Raw genomic sequence first — 22,515 nt, 5'->3', positions numbered from 1 at the left:
CCCTTTATGCTAGAAGTGGAGTATCACCAGACCCCATTTTTACAGTGAAAGATCAGCAAACATCCAATAGGACCACAAAAACCATAGTTAGTGGTTGACCAGTGTGCTCCATGGATTGAGCTCTATAGTTGACTACATCAATGCAACATTGACTATTTGCTCAGTTTCTCATAGTAGTTAAATCAAAGATGTTCTTAACATACCCCTAATGCGTTGTGTAGGCCATGAGAGCATGTTGGTGCATGTTTGGATGCCACATTCAAATGCATTTTTCCTCAAATTAACAGGACCATCCTACTTTGCATGCAGTTCTATCTGCTATTTGTTTTTTGGTTTGACTTTTTCTATTTAGTTAAAAGTAACTTATTGACATCAACCAACATAATTAAATTAAACTTATTGATAACAAGTTCATTTTAGTTATGTTGATTAATATCAATAAGGTATTTTTAGCTAAATAGAAAAAACAAAATATTTTGACTTTTTCTATTAAACCAAAAAACAAATATCACCTTAGCCTCAAATGAAGGGTTCACGTATGGATTAGAAATTGTGAGCTAAGCTCATTCCTTATTAAATCTAGCGCAGTTAAAGTTAACGCTTCTGACCGGTGACCACTCAATTATGATCCATATTCATTTGGTTGAAGGCAGATGAAACAATGTGAACGTAGGCTACTTCCAAAGGATGTGCGATCCATATTCATTTAGTTGAAGGCAGATGAAACAATGTGAAGGTAGGCTACTTCCAAAGGATGTGTCATGCTCATGTGTCGCTTGTGGTAGTGGGGAACCGATAGTTGTAATTTTGGAACAAGAATGTGGGCATTTGATTGGAAGAGAAATTCATATGAGAGGGCATGAATACGACAGTGACCCACTTGAGACGAGGGCATGGATCATGGAGGGTTTTAGAGGGGGGTTGGGGCTTGAGTGCTTTCATCTTTGTGATGTTGTCAACACGCATGCTTCATCTCTGGGGGATTTGGATGATTTTACTAGTGGTGGTAGAAAAAAACATCCCACCATCCAGAATTTCCAAATAAGACAATTGAAAAATGGACAATGACTCTTAAGTCATCCCGCTTATAGGGCACTTAGCCACTTCCCCATCCTATCCTGGTAGCACCCTTGAAATTTCGAACAAGTTGTGATTGAGGAAGTAGTGGGAGAAAAGAAGAACAAAAAAAAAAAAAAAGAAAAAGAAAAAAAAGATGGAAACCAAAAGAAAAATGAGGTAAAAAATTAAACATAAGCAACTTGTAATTTCTGGGTTCTACCGCTAATGTTTCAGACAGTCTTCACGACATCCATGATTGAGAATTGTTGAATTGTTGAATTGTTTAGAATGATCCTATACTTCTTATGCGTTCTAAACTTCACTGCCCATGAGGTGGAAGACCTAGTCTTCTTTTAGTGGAAACCCTTATTAAGTTAGAAAGCCGATAATAAATATTGTCCAGTGGTTTAGAATACATTTGATACGCTTACATAGGAAATGGATTTAGTCATGGCAATCTTCATTACTGGAAATTGCTCTTCTTAATGGCTTACAAGATAATCAAACAAGGTTGCTTTACCAACCAATGGACAGTGAAAGTGTCTTTCTTATGAAAGAAGATCATGATACTTAATTTTAGTCAGGTCCGTGGTGAACCATAATAGGCTGATTTTGTAGATGCTTTAAACACTCAAATGGATGGAAGATCTTTTTGCTAAAAGAAGGGATATGGATAAACGAACTCTAATCTTGTACTCAATGCTCTGAATGAAAAGTTATGGGAATTAAGTGGTGTAATTGTATATGTCAGCCTGATGAATGCACTTCCGTATCTAAATTTTAAAAAGAAGAAGGGATCACCCACAAGCCACTTTGATGCCAGTAGTGCATAGCCATTTCATGCTATCATCATAAACTTTATTTTGATTTATTACCTTCAATGAATGTCTCTATCTCCCACAAACAAAACCTGCCGTATCCATGCTCTTTCCACTAAAAAATTAGGCGCAGAAAATAGTGATGGGCTAAAGGGCATGCCCTGCAACATCTTCTCTAGAACAATACAAGATCCTCGTCATTGTCACCAATTCCCTTTCCAGATATATATTATTTGGAGAGATCTTCTAAGCTTTTGTCAAAGAAATCGGTTGTCTTCCATCACTCTGTGGGCACTGCCCTAGGGTGAGTCCCATTAGATATTCCACATTAACACAAATCAACATTCTCTGTGGATTGTTTCCTAAAAGATCTTGACGGAATAATCATGGGCCACTGCAATTAAGTCGCACGAACTTCATTTAAAATTTAAGTTTGTTAAACATGATTATTATATTAGGTGATGTTAGAAGATTAGTTAATAACTTAATCTTAAAAGTAGGATTCCTTTCATAGAGTAAAGAGTCGTGCTGTTCATATCCCAAAAGCATTTTGCTTTCGGCTATTAAGGAACCCAGAATGGAAAAACACCCTACAGTCAAAAACATGATATTCCATTCTCATTTTCAAAAGGTCTCAATCTTCTTTTGCCACACCTATTTGATTTTGCTTTCACCTAAAACACTCCCTTCCTTTTTGGAACTACGGAGCTTCTAGATTGGACCAGAAGGGGGGACCATGGTCGGTTGACATGGCTCAGCAGAGCTTGACGTTTGTGCTGATGCCAATGGTTGGACGGCCCCGTTACACCAGAATTTCACTTTGTTGGGCCTACAGTATCCTTCCTTTGTCTGAATTGGAGACTTTTTGATAATGGGAAGTTGGGAGGTATTGAAATGAGACTTGAACTGCAGCATTGGCGAGTGGAAGAAGTGCACTTTTAGTATTCGTGGAGAGCAATGGTGGGTTTGTGCGGTGCCGCCTTCTCCAGAGATTCCCCTGTTGAAGTTGCAACTGTTTGATCACACTGCTTTTCCTTTCCCTGTCTTTTGATAATTTGATGAATGTCTTTTCAATCATTCCTGATATTTGAAAAGGACAGAGGGTTGTTCTAACAAGGCAGCCCAGCCTTTCTGGGTTGACCCGGAAACTTCAGAGTTAAGAGATGACGAAAATGAATGGAACCAAACAGGGTGTGACTTGATGATGCTGAGAGACACAAGCAGCAGAAAAAATGGAAAATGGCAAAGGCAGAAGTAGTTATCATTATGCTTTAAAGACATGAATGGAGGTATTCGACATTGAGAAACTCAAAAGCTGGAAGTTAAAATTAAGAATGAGAATGTTGCTTTTGAGTTCAAATAGAATGACTGGTTTTGCTCTTCAAATACATTTTTGAGTTTAAGCATTCCTTTTTGGTGTGAATGTGTAATTACTTTTTAATAAAAATAAAATGTGAAAGTATTATAAAAAATAAATGAATAAAATAAAATAAAATAAATTGTAATCCTACAATAAGAAATCATATAAGTAATTTGATTAGTCTCAGATACTTTGCGTAGGTCTGCAGTGAGAGGAATCATACAATAAGAAATCACATCGCCTAATTTGTGGACGGTTACTCTTCTCTTAAGATCTCACATTTTGCGCTTACGGGACTGGCCCAGAAAGCATAAGAAAGGGAGTTGGGCTCAATGGCGGCCCAAATTTAAAACATGGACACTGTAATGTATAAGCCCGCGTGAGTTTGACACCCACTCCACTCCAAAGGGCTCTTAATGATAAGAAGAATGAAAATCAACAACGGACTCTTGGGAATACGGGTACTTAGTCCCTTAATTTATATTTTTGTTAAACATTATTCTCTAAATTTCGTAAATCAATGATATTGTACTATTTTATCCTTGGTATTAGGAAGAAAAAAGATGGGTGATGTGGGCCCCTCACTGCAAGGTTGTCCCCTCATACGTCCACATTTGCCACGGTTTGGAAGGAGGACCTAGGGTCGTGTGAATAGCCCATCTATATCTAGAATGGAGATGAACATTCCTAAATGGCAATAGTGAGAGTGATGTCTAGCTAAGCTTTGAGCATTAAATCACATTCAAACATTGATTGTGCACTTGACACTAGCTATGATTGATTGATGTAACCATTACAAGGTTAAATTCATTGTAACTTATCAAAGTAAAACAACCATAACGCATCGACAATCAATGCTATAATAATGCATAATCAAGTGTAATTAAGGTGTTATTAAAACACTTGAAAATGCGTTACAGGTAATGATAAATGACTACGCACAACCCAAAAGGGGTATGCCGTTTTCTTTAAATAAAAAAAACTTTACTTGCTTAAGTCAACCCTCCAACTTAAGCTTCGGAGAGCCATGCTTGGACAACAGGTTCGAACATCCCTTTTATGAGGAAATATATTTGTCCACGTCTCAAGTGGTCTAGATGGGATTATGCTGTGACAAGTCCATCTATTTCTTGGGATCTAGACAGATACCTCCTTTTGGATCGTGCACCAACATGTGAGTTTCTTCTAGCGATAATTGTACTAGTAGAAGCGTTCATGGAGGCATTACCAAATTATCTATTAGGCATAAGAAATTTGTGGCCTGGTGGATAGCCATGCAATCTACGACATTTTTTTGCCTAACATGCCCTAGTAATTGCATGTTATGTTTAAATAATTTTGACTTGTAGATCCTTTTAAAACGGTACTTCCTTTGCAACTTTTTGCAAGGATGTTGGATTTCCAATGCTTCGTGGTCTTTCTTCTTGAAATATGAAAGCATAAGTTTTGTGGATGGAAAAGATATGATGCATTAGCAATATTTGACTATGAACATGGGTATAGTATCACTCAAACAATATTAAAGCAAATATTTTGTTGGTAGAAGACATAGGATCCATTAGCAAGACTTAACATGAACACAAGTACAATTGTTATTCAACCCCATTAGAAATTGCATAGTGGTTTCTGACTCAATATGAACATAAGTATAATTATTGCATGGCCTAGTTTCTTTTTTAATACCCTTGAAAGATTTTCATGATTCCATATGTGGAAATAGGATTGAAATTATACAAAATCCTATAAAGTTTATACAATCTTGATTTTGAGTAGTTAAAATTATCATGCCTTAAAGATTATAAATTTATGATCCATTATTTGAGAAAAATCTTTCTCCAATATCCAACCATAAACTTTCTAGTAGAATTTGCATAAATCACATATTGTCGCTTTCAATAAAAGGACACTCACAATTCGAGAGGAAACCATATCATCACAATGTCGTTAATGGTTTAGACAAATCTCTATCAATGAAAAATACTTCTCTTGGGATTGGGACCTTTGAGCATGACCATACTTAGAATAATACAAGTTTTGCAATTTTAGAAACCAAAATCATCCCAAGAGGAATGAGGTTGACATTGATTCATAGAATTATATTTTTTGAAAGAAGACTCAAGGATGATAATGAATAGTAGTAATGATAGAACGAAATAAGAGAAAAAAAGTTTAGAATTTCTCTATTACCATGATAAAATAATATATCCTATTTACATTTATAAATATAAAGGTTTAAGGTCTATTACATTTATACATATGGAAGTCTAAGATTTGTTTCTTCATTGAAATCATGTTTGACTTCTTGAAAATTAAGCTCAAAAAAATGAAAAATATAATATCATAATAAGGGTACATATAATATGTATAATATATATTTATATGATAGCATAATATCATAATATAAATATCTTAAAAAAAGTACTATTATTATTTTTAATAATATATCTCAAAAATTTTAATTATAGAATTTTCCTTTTATGTTAATAAAAACTCCAAATCAATCAAGATTATTTATAAATTTAAAAACCGTATTATTTTGATCAAATATATATTTAAAAAAAAACATATTTCTCAAAAATAAAAATATAAAATAAAAATTAGAAACATTCTCAAATTAAACACAACCTACTATAAGTAGAAAATAAAAGTTGTTTGATTATGTTTTTTAAAATTAAATAATAAAAAATAATTTTTAAAAACAAACAAGCTTGAGAAAATATGATTAAATGAGCTTATTTTTTCTTTTGTTTTTAAAAATTAAAGGTTCGTTTGACCATGTTTTCTGAAACTTATTTTTAAAAACTATTTTTTATTCCTTAATTTAAAAACGATTTTTAAAAACAAGTTTCAAAAAATATAATGAACAAGTTTATATTTTTCTTTTGTTTTTAAAACTAAGAGTTCATTTGAACATATTTTCTTAAATTTGTTTTTTTAAAACTAACTTTTTATTCTTTAATTTGAAAACAAGTTTTAAAAAATATGATCCAACATACTCACATTTTTCTTTTGGTTTTAAAAATGAGTGAAAACAACTCCTACTATTTCACTTGGTTTTTAAATCACGTTACTAAACAAACTCTAAACAACTCCTTATTGCTATTTAAAAATTATTTTTTATTTCATTTATTTTTAAAAATTATTTTCAAATAACCGGTAAACAGTATTAAAAAAATTTAATAACAGTTTTATGTTGGAAATTTGTTTTTAAAACACATGGCAAACAGGTTTTAATATTCACTAATATCCTTTGGAATATCATACAACAAAAATGGGAATTATTTTCAACGGCTAACTTCCCATCTTTCCGTACCGCATCGATAATCCAAAATTTATTTTTTGCAGATATTTCAATACTTGGCTCTCAGCTCGAACCACCGACATCCAGGGCTGCTACCACCGGAAAAACATGGCGGGAGTGCTCAATTTCTCATCATCTCCACTATTCCGGCCACTCTCTCGTCCTAGAGTTCCAAATACCAGAGTGTCCATTAAGGCGTCGTCAGAATTCTCAGAGAAGCCTCTGCCTTCCACTTCGGTGAGTACCAAAGAAGATCCAAAATTGGGGTTTAATCCTCCGTCCAATTTCAAGCCGCCGGAGCCGAAGCCGTTTTCAATCAGGCCCGATAAAGTTTTTGACATTTTGGGAGCTTCTCTTGCTTTGATACTTCGGCTTGGGACGGGTGTTTTTGTTTCCGGGTATGGAGTTTTCTTTCTGATTGTTTTGGTGTAGTTTACCCTCTGTTTGGCTTCTGGGAAACTGGAGGACAAAGAAAAGGAAATAAAAATAATTTTTATTTGTTCATAATGTAAGACTATCTTCCCAATTCCTAGGGAGTCTAACCTTATTCTAAACTAATACTTCCAATACAACCTAAGAAAATTATGGTCTGATAATCAGATGTTTACTTGGTTGATACATTCTTATAGCACCATCTGCTTAATTGATGAGATGAGAGAAGAATTTGTATTATACCATTTTTTTTTTTTCAAATCTAATGCTGGGCAGTTGCAGGGTTTCTGGATTTTCTTGAATTTTACCTTGTACTTTGGCAGGTATTCTGCATCTTTTGTATCCGAAAGTGAGATTCCACCTGACGAGTATATTCTAGAAATTGCTGGTACTGATCTGATTTTTTTATTATTTCTGCTATTCCAACTTGTGCAAATTGTCTGTTTATCATTTCTTAAATGGGCAGTAGAAGCGTACAAATGGAAATATATTTTGATGGTTAAGAGTCTGTTCAATCTGTGACTGCTTAATCTGCGCATGGAACCAGCATTGCTAGTTTGTTATTCAAAGAATAATACCCTGACAATTAAACAATTGCTTGCAAGTATTTTTATCTTACCTTATAACATAAAATCTGATATCTCTAACATTAGCATCTTACAAGTTTCTCCAGATTCCTATCTGAATAGGGATTTTTTTATCTTTTTGCTGCACATATTCCTGATGATTTCAATATTATGAAATATTTTTATACAGTTTCCAAAAGGAAACTTTTTTTGTTCTAGTGAAACATGTAACATAAAAAATTGCAATTTCTCCTCTTGAAGTGTTAAAACATAATTCTGGGGCTTTGTTTGTACATTCAATTTTTTGGTTAATTTCCAGGTTAGCTTCTGAAAGAAGTTATGTTATTTAACCTCCACATGTATATATATTTGAATTAGTTCATTTTTATATTTTTATTATACGTTGATCTGTGAGTTTATGGTTACACTCTATTATCTAGGTTTCAAGGTGAAAGAGACTTCAAAAGTGGGCCCTCGACCAGAGAAACCAATTGAGATATATGAATTTGAAAGGTACTTCATTTTCCAATTCAATTTGTTTGATTTTGGCTTTAGTAGTCATTAATGGATATGATGCTTACTCCGAACTCTAAGTTGTCATATCAATTTCTTCTTTTCCTCACTAGTAATTTTCACTTGGCATTGTGATGAATTAAGACTGAATGAATATGTTGATTTCTCTGGATATGGATTTTCATGGATCACGTGGAAACCTCAGCTGTCCATTTTGTCGGAAGGTAAAAAATCAACCTGAATGGGTTCTTCTTATTTATAAAGGATATGTCTAGGCTTCTAAAGCATTTGGTTGCATGTTTGTCCTATGTTTTATCTTCAGATATGCATGAGATGCCTAGAGAAGATCTATTGCACCATACACATGACTTTCTTATCTTATTGATCTGAAATGTTCCAACCGCAGTGTAACTCTCAGATGATTTTACAGTAACATATGGTTCAATGAACACACCCCAAATAATCAGGACAATTTCAGGCATGCATGTTTAGCTCCTGATGCTAAACTTCGTCTTCCTAAGATTAGAATGGTGTTGAGGGTGCTTCATTAAGGAGATGGACAACTGCTAAGATCTTAGGATTTTGGTTGGCCATGAGTTTGATCAGTTGCAAGCTTAATTGGACAATAGGCCCAGGCCCATCACACACATCTTCATGAATGATTGCACTTTTACTGACATATTGCTTTGTTAAATTAAATGCATTCTTTAGTGTGGACTAACATTTCTGAGTGTGTACAGGTTAGGGAAATTGTAGCAGTGCTGGATCTTGATGTTCTGTTTTATCCGTGCCCAAGAAATGGTCCAAATTTCCGTCCCAAGGTTGCTCAGATGGGTGGAAAACAGCAGTTCCCTTACATGGTTTGATAACATTCCTATGTTTCGTTTCAATAACAATCCCTGCTGCAAATTAAGAAGAATCATGAGTCATTGCTGTTATAGTGGGAAGAAAAAGTACATTGTCGTCTTCATATAGTGTTTGGGAAAGACCCCCCCTGCAAAAGTGAAAAAAAGGGCCTCTTTCATTAAATCCCCAAACAAAATATGTTTCACTTCTTTCATCAGTGTACATCTTTGCTCCTTCTTAATGTTGGTCCCTAAAGGTGGTGAAGTTTGACCTACGATTAGATATTGGGTGTTGGTTTGAGATGTTCTGGTTTCAGAAGCTCCTTTCTTCCCAATATGCATAAATAAACAATTAGAAGGAACCTGGTTAAAAGTTTGATGGATTAGTATGGAAATTGTTAATAGGCATTTAGAACTATCTAAAGATAGGGTTTAAATTAATGAACATCAGCGAACCCTCATTCAAGGAAGTTGCCATGACACAATCAATTCAACTGTGGGCTGATCCAATATGAATTGAAACTGCTTCTAAACGGTTCCCTAGCACTTTGATGGTATCACATTTCACACTGTAATGGTCTGATAACAACTTAATTTCCTAAACTAACACCAGCAGCAAAAAATCACTGTTTATAATGGCATCTTGAGTATAAAGACAGACCATGTGGATATGCCAAATTCTTATTGACCATAATACCACACCTCTGGATCTATTTGAGTAGTACATATCATTCAATTCAGTTTTCTTTACTGGTTAAGTCTCACAAGCACGAAATATAACCTCAATTTTTTCATGAAAGTGCTGATACTAAGCCACAGCCCACAGGGATTTGTTCTATGGTGTTATTTGGTCCAAGGTAGTTAACTTAATATCCCTTCTAAAAATATTTAAGAGAAAGCTAATATAGATGCAACTCTTGTAGTTTATTGGTTCTTATTTATGACTTCTTGCTTTTAATGTTTTAGAAGTTGGCCCAGGTTAGTTACCTAGAAACCATACCCCCAGGCAATTTGATTCGGTCTTTGAGTTGGATTGCACTGAAAACCATAAAACCATATCAATCTTGATGATTAATCAACTGTGGTGTTTAACCTAGGTGGTTAATATTCAATAGAGCTGTGTAAGTTGACAATGCAAGTGGGGAAGGTGATGAATGAGTATCAAAAATTGTAAAGATAAGGTGGAGACAGTGAAGTGTGGTACCCTGTTGGTATGTCAGTTCAAAATGCGGCTTGATGTGCCCTATTTTCTGGGTTGAGATCACTGCAACCAAAAAAATTGCCATTTCAGTCTGCTGAGTTCTTGATTTTTATCTTGGAACTCTAGAATGCTGTACCCTGTTTTGTCCTAATTAAGGCCACTGGAGCCTTACATCTGGCCAACTGACAGCCCACATCACTTTTATACTTCTATTTTAAATTTTAGTTTTTTAGTATCATAATTTGCATCTCTTAAAACATCAAGCCTTTGGATTAAAGCTTATTATGCACAAGGGGTGCGTCCAAACAGGTGCTAAGCTTCAAAATTTTGTTTCTAAGTGCAGGTGGATCCAAACACAGGAGTTGCAATGTATGAATCGGATGACATAATTAAGTATTTGGTTGGGAAATATGGTATACCTCATTACACCAATCTAGTTTCAGTGGATTTGTTTCAGGCAGTTGATTGTTTTCTCATCAGTTAATCATCAATAAATTGCACATCTATGACAGAGGAAGATAACAAAATTCTACATTATTAGATTGAGAGAATTCCACTTTGGTATAAATAAGACTCACTGCTAATGAAAAGTCCCTTACTATGGCTTTCTTTGGATTTAGATGATGGTTTTTCTCATTAGAGGTTTAAATGATTTTTAATTTGCATTTTTGACATCTCCTTGTGCATTGTGCTCTTCTTACTGTGTTCCACAATGGTATTAATTATATTCCATTTATCTCTTTTCTATAGGTGATGGAAATGTCCCTTTTATGTTGTCACTTGGTCTACTAACGGTTAGTGGTCAACTCTGTATGCCAATCTGTGGAAAGTGGATTTTGGAAAGTTTATTGTTTTTTGTATTCTGACTCATTCTATTGTAGACTTTGACAGCAGGTTTTGCCATGATTGGTCGCATGGGGAAGGTCAGATGGTTTTTCTTAATTTGTACATTTATATCTATATTTATGCTTTATAGAAGTCCTTCTTTCCTCAAATTACCTTATTTTATAACTTATATCCCCTCATATCCTGGCTATAATTTCTCTAAATATTTCACTGATTAAAAGCATATTGTTTATTTCTTTTACTATTTGATATATTCAAGGCTTTTCATGCAATCCACCTGTTACTATTCCCACATAACCAAACTTTTCTTGTTCTCATCCTATCAATAATCTCTCTAATTCTCACCTATTAAAAATATATCATTAATTTGTTCTATTATTTCATAAACAAACCCGCCTGTTTATCCCTTACCACCCACCATTTTCATTTCCTCCTTTACCTATTGAAAAATGGCAACAATATCACTTATGTTTAAAATTATAAATGTCTCAAATGTTTGTAGACTTTCTTTTACCCAAAAAAACCATATTGCATGAATTATTCTCATCTATATCCAACATCTAATTTTATTGCATTGGTCATCTCCTCCTCAAATCTTTCTTAAAGGTGAGATAGTAGTAAATATGTTATAATACAAGTTTGCTTCATATTACATGAATGATTACCATTTTATCCTTGTTAAAAAAAATGAGATATTAACATTATTAATAATAAGTATGTAATGGTAACAAAGAGATATTAACATGATTGATAAGTATGTAATGATTACCTTTTTCTTCTTCTTCTTCTTCTTCCCTTTCTGTTTTTTTTTTTTTTTTTTGCTTTCTGTTCTTTGATTTTATTTTTTGATTAATTTTTTAATTTCTATTATTTTGTTATGGTAAATTTGATTAATAACTTTTACCATATCTCCCTATTCTAAATGAGATTATTTTATCTTTGTGAATTTGACGTAAGATGATTTAAATTTGGTGATTTTGCTTAATTTTGACACTTATTGTGTAGGTTTGATAATTTGGTAATTTTCTTTAATTTTGATGTAAGATTATTTAATCTTGATGGATAAGTGAGGGAGGACAAACATGCACTAGTATAAACAAAAATCTATTCAAGAAACGATTATTTATACATATTATTTATACATTAACTTTGTTTCAGTAAATGCTATAATTTGGAAACTAAATGTTCTTTCTGAGCTACTGGTATGATTATGACTTCTTTTCAAGTTGTTCTTAAATTATTTTTTAGAGAGTTTAAAAGATGTTTGCTTATGGTAAAAAATTGTCAAAAAAAAAAAAGATCAATTTTTAAAAATAATTATTAAAATTCTCTTTTACTTATTCAGTAATTCTCTTTATTTCGATTTTTTTCTTTTTGAAAAATTTAATAAAGCCTTGTCAAGATAACACAAAAACGAGGCTGAATAATTAAAACTTAAGAAAATGGGTTTGAACCATCCTTAGTAAAAGTTTTATATTAAAATTTGAATTCAGTCCAGTGGAGTTTTCATTTGCTTATCGATAATGTTGATATAACATACGGTTTTACTAGTTTTTCTAAAATTTTTGAGGACAAACCTTTGAAAATGTGTCATTGATATGTATTTTTTGGGCAAGTATTTCTGCTAATGAAATTAAGTCAAGGCTTATGTGGAGGTATTGAAGTTTACTGCATTAAAAAATGTTATGGTATACAGACTCACCTCGAACCATCTAATATTGCCACTTCTGCAGGGGAGCTCTTATACACTGTCAAAGCTACCACCCAAACCACTTGAACTATGGGCATATGAGGTTAGTAGAGGACCAATAATATTTGAAATTTGTAGATTAATGCATATGGCTAGTTGTGGAGGTGCTAAATTAAGATGCAAGTCTTTGATTTCTTGGCCTTGCCTGGTTTATTGTGAAATAAGTAGCTAGCATTTTTGGCATTTGTTGTGAAGTTTCCCATCTTCATTCTCAGGCTTCTCCATTCTGCAAAGTTGTACGAGAAGTGATTGTTGAGCTAGAGTTACCACACATACTACGCAGGTAAAGTCTAGATGTGGTCCTTTGAACTGGCTAGATTCCTCACAATATTCTTGTTTCTGAGTTATTTTCAAGCTTTTGTTCTACTGCATTCTTTAACTGCTGCTGTTTTTTTTTTTTTTTTTTTCTATAATTATAAATTAGTGCAGTATTGCCATTGATTTGACCAAAGGAAATTGAAACAAATATTCTTGTAACAATTTCAAAGCTAATTCAAAATCAATATTAATACACATACAGAAGAGAAGAAAAAATGTGCTTCAGTCTTGGTTCCAGTGGCAAGGGGTTGGTTGGGGTAGGGATGCTAGAGGTTCCAGGTTTGATTCCATTCCTGTACTAGCCAAACATTGGAATTATCAGACAGAATAAAACTTTATATGAATCTATTGGGATTACGTCATGCATTGCTGGCTCCAGATTCAAAGTTTCTTACGCTTTATATCCATTTAATTTTGGTTTCACTTTGGAGACTAAGAATTGAAGATGGTCCAAAAAAGTTATTTTGTTCTTGAATGAGTTGAATCCAGAGTTGTATCTGCCATAGGTTGCAAGCCTATGGTTTTTGTGGAAGTAGAAATAGGGTAGATGAGAGTCTCATGAATTAAGGATGTAACATTGTGGGGAAGTGGCCATGTTCATCAAACAGTTTGAATCTAGTGGGAAGGAAGTAAACCCAAAAAAAGGGAAAAGGAAAAAAAGAATTTTCGAATGTGTTTTAGTTGGCCTAAGAAGCTGAAAATCTTGATGATGTTTCAGAAACACTATGGAAATTAGATACAAAGTTAGAAATGCACAGCAATTATTTCCACTGACCTTTTTTTTGTGGTTTTTCCTCTATTTCTTAGCTCTAGAGACGCATTTAATTATTTTGATATCTTTGGGTATTTATCTTTTTCTGTACTGAGGCTCTATTCAAATACTATGGTTATGCAGTTGTGCCCGTGGCAGCCCAAAACGTCAAGTACTGTATCAGAAAGCTAGACATTTTCAGGTATTCTCCTTTTTGTTCTGTGACAATTATTCTCATCTATGGCATTTTTTTCATTTATTGTGTCACATGGCATAGAATGGTAAAGGATTGTTTTAACTCCTACTATGGTTGACAGGCACCTTATTTAGAAGATCCAAACACTGGAGTGAAAATGTTTGAAAGTGCAGAAATTGTGGAATATCTAAAAGCAACATATGCTCTTCAATAAGCAAAAATTTCAAGAAGTGTTCAAGGCCTTTATGCTTTTGTATATTATCTGCATTCTGTTTTGTTTGTAGCATCTGAACTTTGTTGTCATATCTAAAATGCCTCTACATGTGTACCCATCGTATCATCTTGTATTTCAATTATAATGGAATGGAGGTGCTCTAACTTGGTGCTGGGTCTGCCAGGGAAATGGTTGCATCTCATGACACCGTAACATTTTTATTTTTTCATTAATGTCAATGTAGGAGTTTTCGCTTTGATGCCTTCGGCTGATTTGGGGGACATTACCCCCTATTTTTTAGTGTTGGACCAGATTCAATAGGTGTATTTCTCCAAATGTTTGCGTTTCTAGTTGCCCACCCACACTTCCCCTTTCCATTCACTCTTCCTTTGTTGCTGATTAGTGTTCAAAACAGTGAAGAATCTTTGTTCAACACTCATTTGGAGTCTAAAAATTAGGAGCTCTCCAATGACTTAGCTTGTGATAGGATGTGGTGCCCTTCACATGCAGACAAGATTGAGGCCAGGCTGGTTTGTCGACTAAACGACTGGGATAATGTACACTAGTATGATTGGTTACTATATTTTAGTAACCTACACAGGAAAGGGAAAAATTAAAGCCATAGTACCCTGGCCCCTTTCTCCTCTCCTCCATGTAATTATTCAAAATTTTCTGAAGTAGCTGCATTATTGATAGAAATTTGCTTGAAAAGGTCTTCTTCAAAAAAAAAAAGATCTCTAGAACTTTCATAGTGTGGTCTGTGGTCCTCCACAATGTAGGGCTGTAGTATATTCAAGTTGACAGATGGAGAATCCATCCTTATCTGAGCTTGAAGCTTAGAAGAAAAGAGTTGTCAACAGGTAGCACCTGGTCTAGCCATTCTCTGTGACAGGTGGATTGATACATGGTCACTAATACGAGACTTCCATCATATTCTCACCTTGCATAATTTTTTGTTTCTTGAGTGCATTGTGATATCCCAGGATATGGTATCTGATTCCTGCACTTTAAGAGGAGAGGGTTCATGCATATCCCAATTTTATGCCCCTTTCATATCCTGTCTTCTTCCTGTTCCACTTTGTATTTATGATGGTCCACAATAGTTGATTGTTACTTTTTTTTTTTTTTTTTTTGAGTACAAATATGATTCTTCTGTCATCATGCCATTTTTCTCATTTATGTTACAGTTAACGATGTTCTTGTTTTAGTAAACATGATATATAATATGATCTTGTGTCTCTGTAATTTTAGTTATTTACTTATTGTTTCCTAGGGCTAAAACTTAATTACATCTCACTAGAGGTTGTAGTAACCCGTTTAAAATATGTTTCCCTGTTCTAATCAGTGGGTTTCTGATGAATAGCTGTTCTGTCTTTTAACATCACTTCTTGTTGCTATCGATAATTGATAGGTCCCTTGCTCCTCACTTCCCAAATGGGACTTGGTGGGGATGACACATTTCATAAAGTATTTCTGATTGGACTGGCTCTGCCTTTTCATTTGTCCTATCTAACAGATCAGAATAATATATATATATATTCCAAATTTCATCATCCCAGATTATTTCCTCAGAACTTGAATCTGGGTTGGTTGATGTAAAATATGTGTGATCAGTTATGATATAAAATAAGACTTTCAGGTAACTTTTTAGATGTCTAAGAATTTTAATTGGTTGTTTTATTAATCAATTTTCTAGTCTCTAGTCATAAATAGAACTACGAATATGAGTGTCATAAGAGCTTTAACTTTTGTTTTCACGGAGGAAATAGAAAAAAAATTCAAGAGAAAGGACTTCTGTATTTTTAGAAAGAAAAATTGTATTCTTTCTTTTTGTTTTGAGGGGATATAAGAAAATGTATTCTTCTCTTTCTAATTTTTTAGGGAGAGATTGTTCTCACATAGAGATTTTATATATATATATATATAAAAGTATTTTTGAATAGTTTTAAAACTTCTAAAAATTGTTTCCTTTATTTATCTCATTTACGGGGTCAAATCAGCTCATTTAGGCATTGTATTATTTTTTAAAATAATTATTCTTTTAAGTTGGTTGTCTGGGTGTGGGTCATATATGCCACAGTATGCTGAAGTCCTACCACTGACTGACTTATATCTCATATGTTCTACAGTTGTAATGTCTATTTTGATTGGGAGAAATAGGGACCAAATCGAAAGTGTGGTATGGAGACACAAAAAGCTTAGGGATGGGCATGTGCTTTGAGGATTGGTAGGGTTGCCATCCACTGTAACTCTGTAAGGTTGTGTTTGTCTTTAGACTAAAAAAAAAAGTTGAGATGCTGATACCATCCAGTCATGTGTAGATGTCTTTACATTTGTTCCACTGCTTTTACCCTGATGGGATCCTGCCATCATGGGATTGGATTTGTGATTTGGAGCTTCCTGTCCAAACATACCCCTTTCTATTCATTTTTATTAAAACTTATTATCAAGTCTACACCATGCCCGTGATTCAGCATATACTTAATGTTTTCAGACAATTGGAACACTACAGTCCAAGTCTGGCAGTCTCTTAACCTTCAATAATTTCTTTAAGATTTCATATGCCAAATATGACTAAAAAATATGAACTGAATTCGATGCTTAAGCCCTCACTGCTTGCCTAATATATTTTTTCTACTGGGTGGCAACCAAAAATCAAGGTTGTGTTTGTTAGAGAGGTGAGTTAAAGGATTATTACTAATAAAAAGACGAAAACCAAAAAGCACAGGACTCTGACAGTAGGGTAAATGTTTGAGGTGGAGACTGGAGAGAGGAGCCCACTAAGGCAATGAGTGGTTGAAATGAATAGAGCAAACATGAAGCATCCATTAATTGATGACCTTTGAGTAGTGTGCTACATTGGATTTGGGAAATGCCCAGCACTTACTTTAAGCTTGAAATTCCTTTTGAAAAAATAACTTTTTCTTAAATCCTGAAAATACAACCAGATTTCAGGTAGAGGAGTTAAGGGGTGGAGATTGATGGGTTTTTGGATTGAAGACCAATATGGTCCTATTTTGAATCCTCCATTAACTTCCATTTCCTCTTCAGCTAAATTGCTTTGAGTTTTGGTCCAAGATGGTAGTGTTTTTGCTGCCTTCACTTCCATTTTCACTTCTTTTTTTTCTTTAATAAATACTTTTATGGTCACTGGTTAAATCAAGTGGCAAGAGAAATGATAAAAATGAAAATAGTTGAGTAAATGATGATAAGAAATGGTGAGAATTAGATTTTCATGGGTTGGCATATGGTGTCATAATAATTAATTTTAAAATAATTTGTAATAAAACATAAATAAAATAAATAATAATAATTTACTAAATGTGTCTTTTCCCAATAATGGGTTGTTGTTAGTTGGTTAAAACTAAAACACCCCAAAAAAAATAAAAAAATAAAAAAAGGTCAGCCTAATGAGTGGGAGGAAAGATGATGTGCATATAAATAGGGGAGAGGGAGAAAGCAAAGGTGCCACAAAAGTTTAGGTGAGAAGCTCTCTAAAATTGGGAGAAGGCCTTGGAGGGTGGTGGTGGAGAGGAGTCCAACCACTAGTTCTTTTAAGGCATATTGGAGAACATATAAAGCCAGCTCTATACACCCAAGATATTGACGAGTATTTTCATGAGACTAGCAATGGCCGCTCCATCCTCCTCCTCCTTCTGCTTCATCATCCTCGCTTTCGCTTTACTGCATGTTCCTGCTTTTGCCTTTACCACGGAGGGTATCCTTATTCTCTCTCATTCATCTTCTTCTTCTTACTGTCACCAATCACCATTCACTTCTCTTTTTTTAAAACTTTTTTTTTGTTGGTTTTTTGAATAAATTTGTGCATGGGATGGCATCAGAGCTGGAAGAAGTTCCGTTCAGTTACACGGGACAAATGGGACCAGCCAACTGGGGAAAGTTGCATCCGCAATTCCAAGAATGCGTAGTTGGGAAATCGCAGTCTCCAGTTGACATAATCACCAACCAAACTGAGCTTAATCCAAATTTGAAACCCTTATCCAGAAATTATCGTCCTGGAAAATCCACTTTGGTTAACAATGGCTTCAACGTTGGGGTTTGCACTTCATCTTTTCTTTCTTTTTTTTTTCGCCATTTTATTCTCACTTCTTTTTATGTTCATACCATGGGTAACTTGGTGAGAAGCTGATACAAATAATGGGTTTTTATTTTTTATTTTTTTGAGATTTAAAAATAAAAATGATAAGCATGAAGTGATTTTGTGAATGGAAAAGCTTTCATGCCGACTAAAAATTTTGGACGAAAAGAAGAGGTATTTATGTCATATTTTCCATTAATTTCAAAGAATAATACGGCTTCTTTTATCAGGTATGTAGATCAAGGTGGTAGCCTGACGTGTATATTATTTAGGGCCTGAATATAATAATGATTTGATACGTATCGAAAAGTGGAATATTACGTCATGTATGGATTCAGATTATGCAGTTTGATACCAAATTCGGTGACATTGTTTTACATTCCGATTGGATTAGTTTGAGAGGAAGAGTCCAGAACTTGCCAAAAAGTGGTGCCAGCCCAAGTCCAGCAGTTCAGGCCCAGCCATAATGCTGAGTGGGCCGACCATACCATTAAGGACATTAGCAGTAGGATTATTCTATAGTATCATTTGGGATGGAATTACTAGTTATGACCTATATTCTATTTAACCTTCTATTTTTGTAAAAGACTAGACAAAGGGGACTGGGCTTGGAATTATTAACCTATCATACTATTATGTGATTTACATCAGTGATTGATAGTTAGGGTGAAGCAGCAGAATGGTTTTCACGGTGAAAATTGGCAGGTGCGCTTTGACGAAGACGTGGGAGTGTTGTTAGTAGATGGTAAGAACTACAGCTTGAAGCAAATGCACTGGCACTCTCCTTCTGAGCACCGTATTGATGGACTCCAGTAAGACCTCCCTCTCTTTCTCTATCCCTTTAGTAGTAAGAGTCTAATACAACCAAGGAGGCTTCAGTCGGTTGGTGGTCCACTCAATGGGCCTAATGATATAGGGCTTGACCAATTGAAGACATGTATTTTTACCTTTACCCTTGGATATTATTGGGTTGATGGGATTTGGTTTGCCAGGTATCCAGCAGAGCTGCATCTAGTCCACAGAACTGATGATGGAAACATAGCAGTTGTGGGCATCCTCTACCAATATGGTGATGCTGATCCCCTCCTCTCCAAGGTACATACATGTCTTGTCTCTCTCTCTCTCTCTCGCTCATGATTATTATTAGCTTAGGACGTTAGGTCTTATTATAAGTTATAAACAAGGCCATAATTGGGATTTGGACATGGGTGCAGTTGAAGAATAAGTTAGATGAGCTGGCCAAGGATGTTTGTGCAAGCAATGAGCAATCTCAAGTTTCTCTAGGGACGATGGACACTAAGCTCATCAGGCGAAACACCCGCAGGTATTACAGATACATGGGTTCTCTCACTACTCCTCCCTGCTCCGAGAAAGTTGCATGGCACATCCTGGGCAAGATCAGAGATATATCCAAGGACCAGGTTGCTGCTCTAAAGGCTCCTTTGAATTCCGATTGCAAGGACAACTCACGCCCTCTCCAGCCTCTCAATGGCCGACGCATTCAGCTTTATGATGAGACTCCAGATGGCAATGCTTTCTAATCTAATCTCCAATTCACCGTCTTAGTAGCAAGGATTGGCTCTGTGTTTTTCCATCTTCCATGTATGAAGTTGTCTCTTGATCTACTAAAATGTAGACCTTCTGTATTTCATCATCATCACCATCAAATATATTCCAAACATGATAATAATTTCTTTCAATGATTTCCATTTTAGACACTGAGGGATCAAGATCATGCGTGGACATAGATGATTGCCTCCAAAAATGAAAATGATCCAGGCCTTTTTCATCCCTCCTTTACATAAATCAAGATCATGCGTGGACATAGATGATTGCCTCCAAAAATGAAAATGATCCAAGCCTTTTTCATCCCTCTTTTACATGTTTCATATTCAAGCCCATCCATCGTATTAAACACTAAATATGCATGCCGTCGGCCCATTCTTAACTCAAAGATTTCACTTTCAAATTATGTCCTCTTTTGCCTTTTATTCCCCACAAAACACGGGTGAACAGGCCATGAGCCGAAGTGCTTCAAAAATTATTCTTAAATTATCGAAAAGTAATTCCAAATCTACAGCAGTTTTTGTCAGGAGAGAAGGAGAGTTGTTTTTTTTGTGAACTTAGAAATCGTCTTTTGAAAATACGATTTCCACCAAAACGAATATAAAAAAAAAAAAAAAAAAAAAATTAATCCTTCAAAAATCGTATTTTGAAAAGACGATTTCCACCCTAACAAACATATTAAAAAAATTACTCACTCAGAAATCGTCTTTTGAGAAAACGATTTCCACAAAAACAAATATATATAAAAAAAATTAACCACTCAAAAATCATCTTTTAAAAAGACGGTTTCCAAAAAAATCATCTATTTAAAAAAAAAAAATTGAATTTATCTTCTATATTTTATAAAAATTAATATTAGTCTTAAATTATTGAAAAAATTCTTGTAAGATATTGAAAGATAAAAATAAAAAATAAATAAAACTAGAAATAAAACTAAAATATTATTTCATTTATTTAAATGGATATTTTAATGTATAATATATATATATATATATATATATATATATATATATATATATATATATATATATAAGTAATTGTGTATAATATAAAATAGTAATGGTGAGTATAAAAAGTATATAATATATATTTAAATATTAAAATATTATATACATTTCAATATCCATTTTAAAAAAATAAAGATATAATTATAAAATATTATAATATTAAAATATTAAAAAATATTTAAATGATGTAGGGAATACATTCTTATGGATCCTGGACCTGTAGATCGTTTTGTTCTGTATAACCAGAAAGTACACTAATCTTCGCTTATATGGGAATGAAATGATATCGGAGAGCTCCATTGTCGACATCGTGAAACAAGTTTTTATCGTAATAGTGTTTTGGATGCACGTATCATTCCATATTTGCAACAATCTGGATTTTATGGTGTTGCCCGATTAGGTTTCATTTCATTAGATTTGCACCTTATTATAGCATTCATAGAGAGATGGCGCCCTGAGACCCACACTATCCATGTACCTCAGGGAGAGTGTACCATTACACTTCAAGATGTTAGCATTATTTTAGCCTTACCGATTGATGATGTTGCAGTTAGTGGCACCACATGCTTGGATTGGAGAGAGGTGTGTGCTACATTGTTAGGAGTGGTGCCTGAAGATGGAAATATATCTGGACAAAGACTTCGTTTGACTTGGTTGACAGAGCATTTTCCTTCATTGCCACCTGATGCTAATGTGGAGTCCGTGAGATGCTATGCTAGGGCATACATCTTACAATTGATTGGAGGTTTTCTTTTTGCGGATAAATCGAACAATAGGGTACACTTAATGTTTTTACCACTACTTGAGGATCTTGGAGTTACTAGTACTTACAGTTGAGGTAGTGCTTGCCTAGCTTGGCTATATCGAGAGATGTGTCGAGCATCCCGTATTGATGCACATGATGTATCAGGTTCTCTCATTTTGTTACAGGTCCAAACAACCTTAGTCCCAAGCTTAGTAAGTTTAACAATATTCATCCACCTAGGTAAAGTTTGATAAGATTCATCCCAATCACCAAATATCCTTATGATTGTTTTCTTTTTTGCTTCCCAAATCCTCTTGTGATGAACATTATAACCAAATTTATCTTTCACTATTTGATGTAATGCAACAATTGAAATTGTGTGATCACTTTGGACTACATTTTGAACTTCTTGTGTAATGAATGTGGAGTCTAATTGTGAGTGGTCTTGTGATAGTTTAGGGTAAACACAAGTGTGAGGACATATGTACTTTGTTATCTCAAACAAACCATGAGATTTACGACAACATGCACGAAGCCTCCAATTACAACCCTCAGACCATTTTTTACACTTTACAGCCCACATATTTGGCTCAGATTCAACAACAATCAAATGTTGATTCCTACACATGGAATAACGTTTAACAGCATATTGTAAGTCTACCTTACTTTCAAACCACAAACCCTTAATTAATTCATGTGATTCATTCCATAAGCTAGTGCGTGCTATTAAATCCTTGTCAGCCATGAAGTTAATTACATCCCAATTCAATTCTCTAAATATTGGGAAAGGGACATCATGTTCACCACCACCTACCAATGATACATCATTTTCTGTATTTTCATTATCCTCTCTGTCCATAATATCTTCATTACCATCATCTTCATCAAATAACTTCACATTGTCATCATCATTTCCAGGTAAAATATC

General features: G+C 34.3%; 2 protein-coding genes across 2 annotated transcripts; both read left to right on the top strand.

Moving 5' to 3' along the window:
* Window positions 1-6,580: 6,580 nt before the first annotated feature.
* LOC117920951 lies at window positions 6,581-14,429 on the top strand. Its single transcript, XM_034838667.1, has 12 exons — window positions 6,581-6,936; window positions 7,294-7,358; window positions 7,977-8,049; window positions 8,255-8,273; window positions 8,790-8,909; window positions 10,439-10,508; window positions 10,846-10,889; window positions 10,977-11,018; window positions 12,675-12,734; window positions 12,907-12,974; window positions 13,905-13,962; window positions 14,078-14,429. The coding sequence occupies exons 1-12, from the start codon at window positions 6,647-6,649 to the stop codon at window positions 14,168-14,170; spliced, it is 1,002 nt and encodes a 333-aa protein (XP_034694558.1). The 5' UTR covers window positions 6,581-6,646; the 3' UTR covers window positions 14,171-14,429.
* Window positions 14,430-17,643: 3,214 nt separating this feature from the next.
* Window positions 17,644-19,969, top strand: LOC117919671 (alpha carbonic anhydrase 1, chloroplastic). Its single transcript, XM_034836891.1, has 5 exons — window positions 17,644-17,888; window positions 18,013-18,227; window positions 18,975-19,081; window positions 19,262-19,364; window positions 19,484-19,969. Exons 1-5 carry the CDS (start codon window positions 17,789-17,791, stop codon window positions 19,808-19,810), a joined length of 852 nt encoding a protein of 283 aa, XP_034692782.1. The 5' UTR covers window positions 17,644-17,788; the 3' UTR covers window positions 19,811-19,969.
* The last annotated feature ends 2,546 nt before the right edge of the window (window positions 19,970-22,515 follow it).

Source organism: Vitis riparia, chromosome 8 (assembly GCF_004353265.1).
Source record: "Vitis riparia cultivar Riparia Gloire de Montpellier isolate 1030 chromosome 8, EGFV_Vit.rip_1.0, whole genome shotgun sequence".
NCBI lineage: Eukaryota > Viridiplantae > Streptophyta > Magnoliopsida > Vitales > Vitaceae > Vitis > Vitis riparia.
This window is presented reverse-complemented; position numbering and strand designations above follow the sequence as displayed.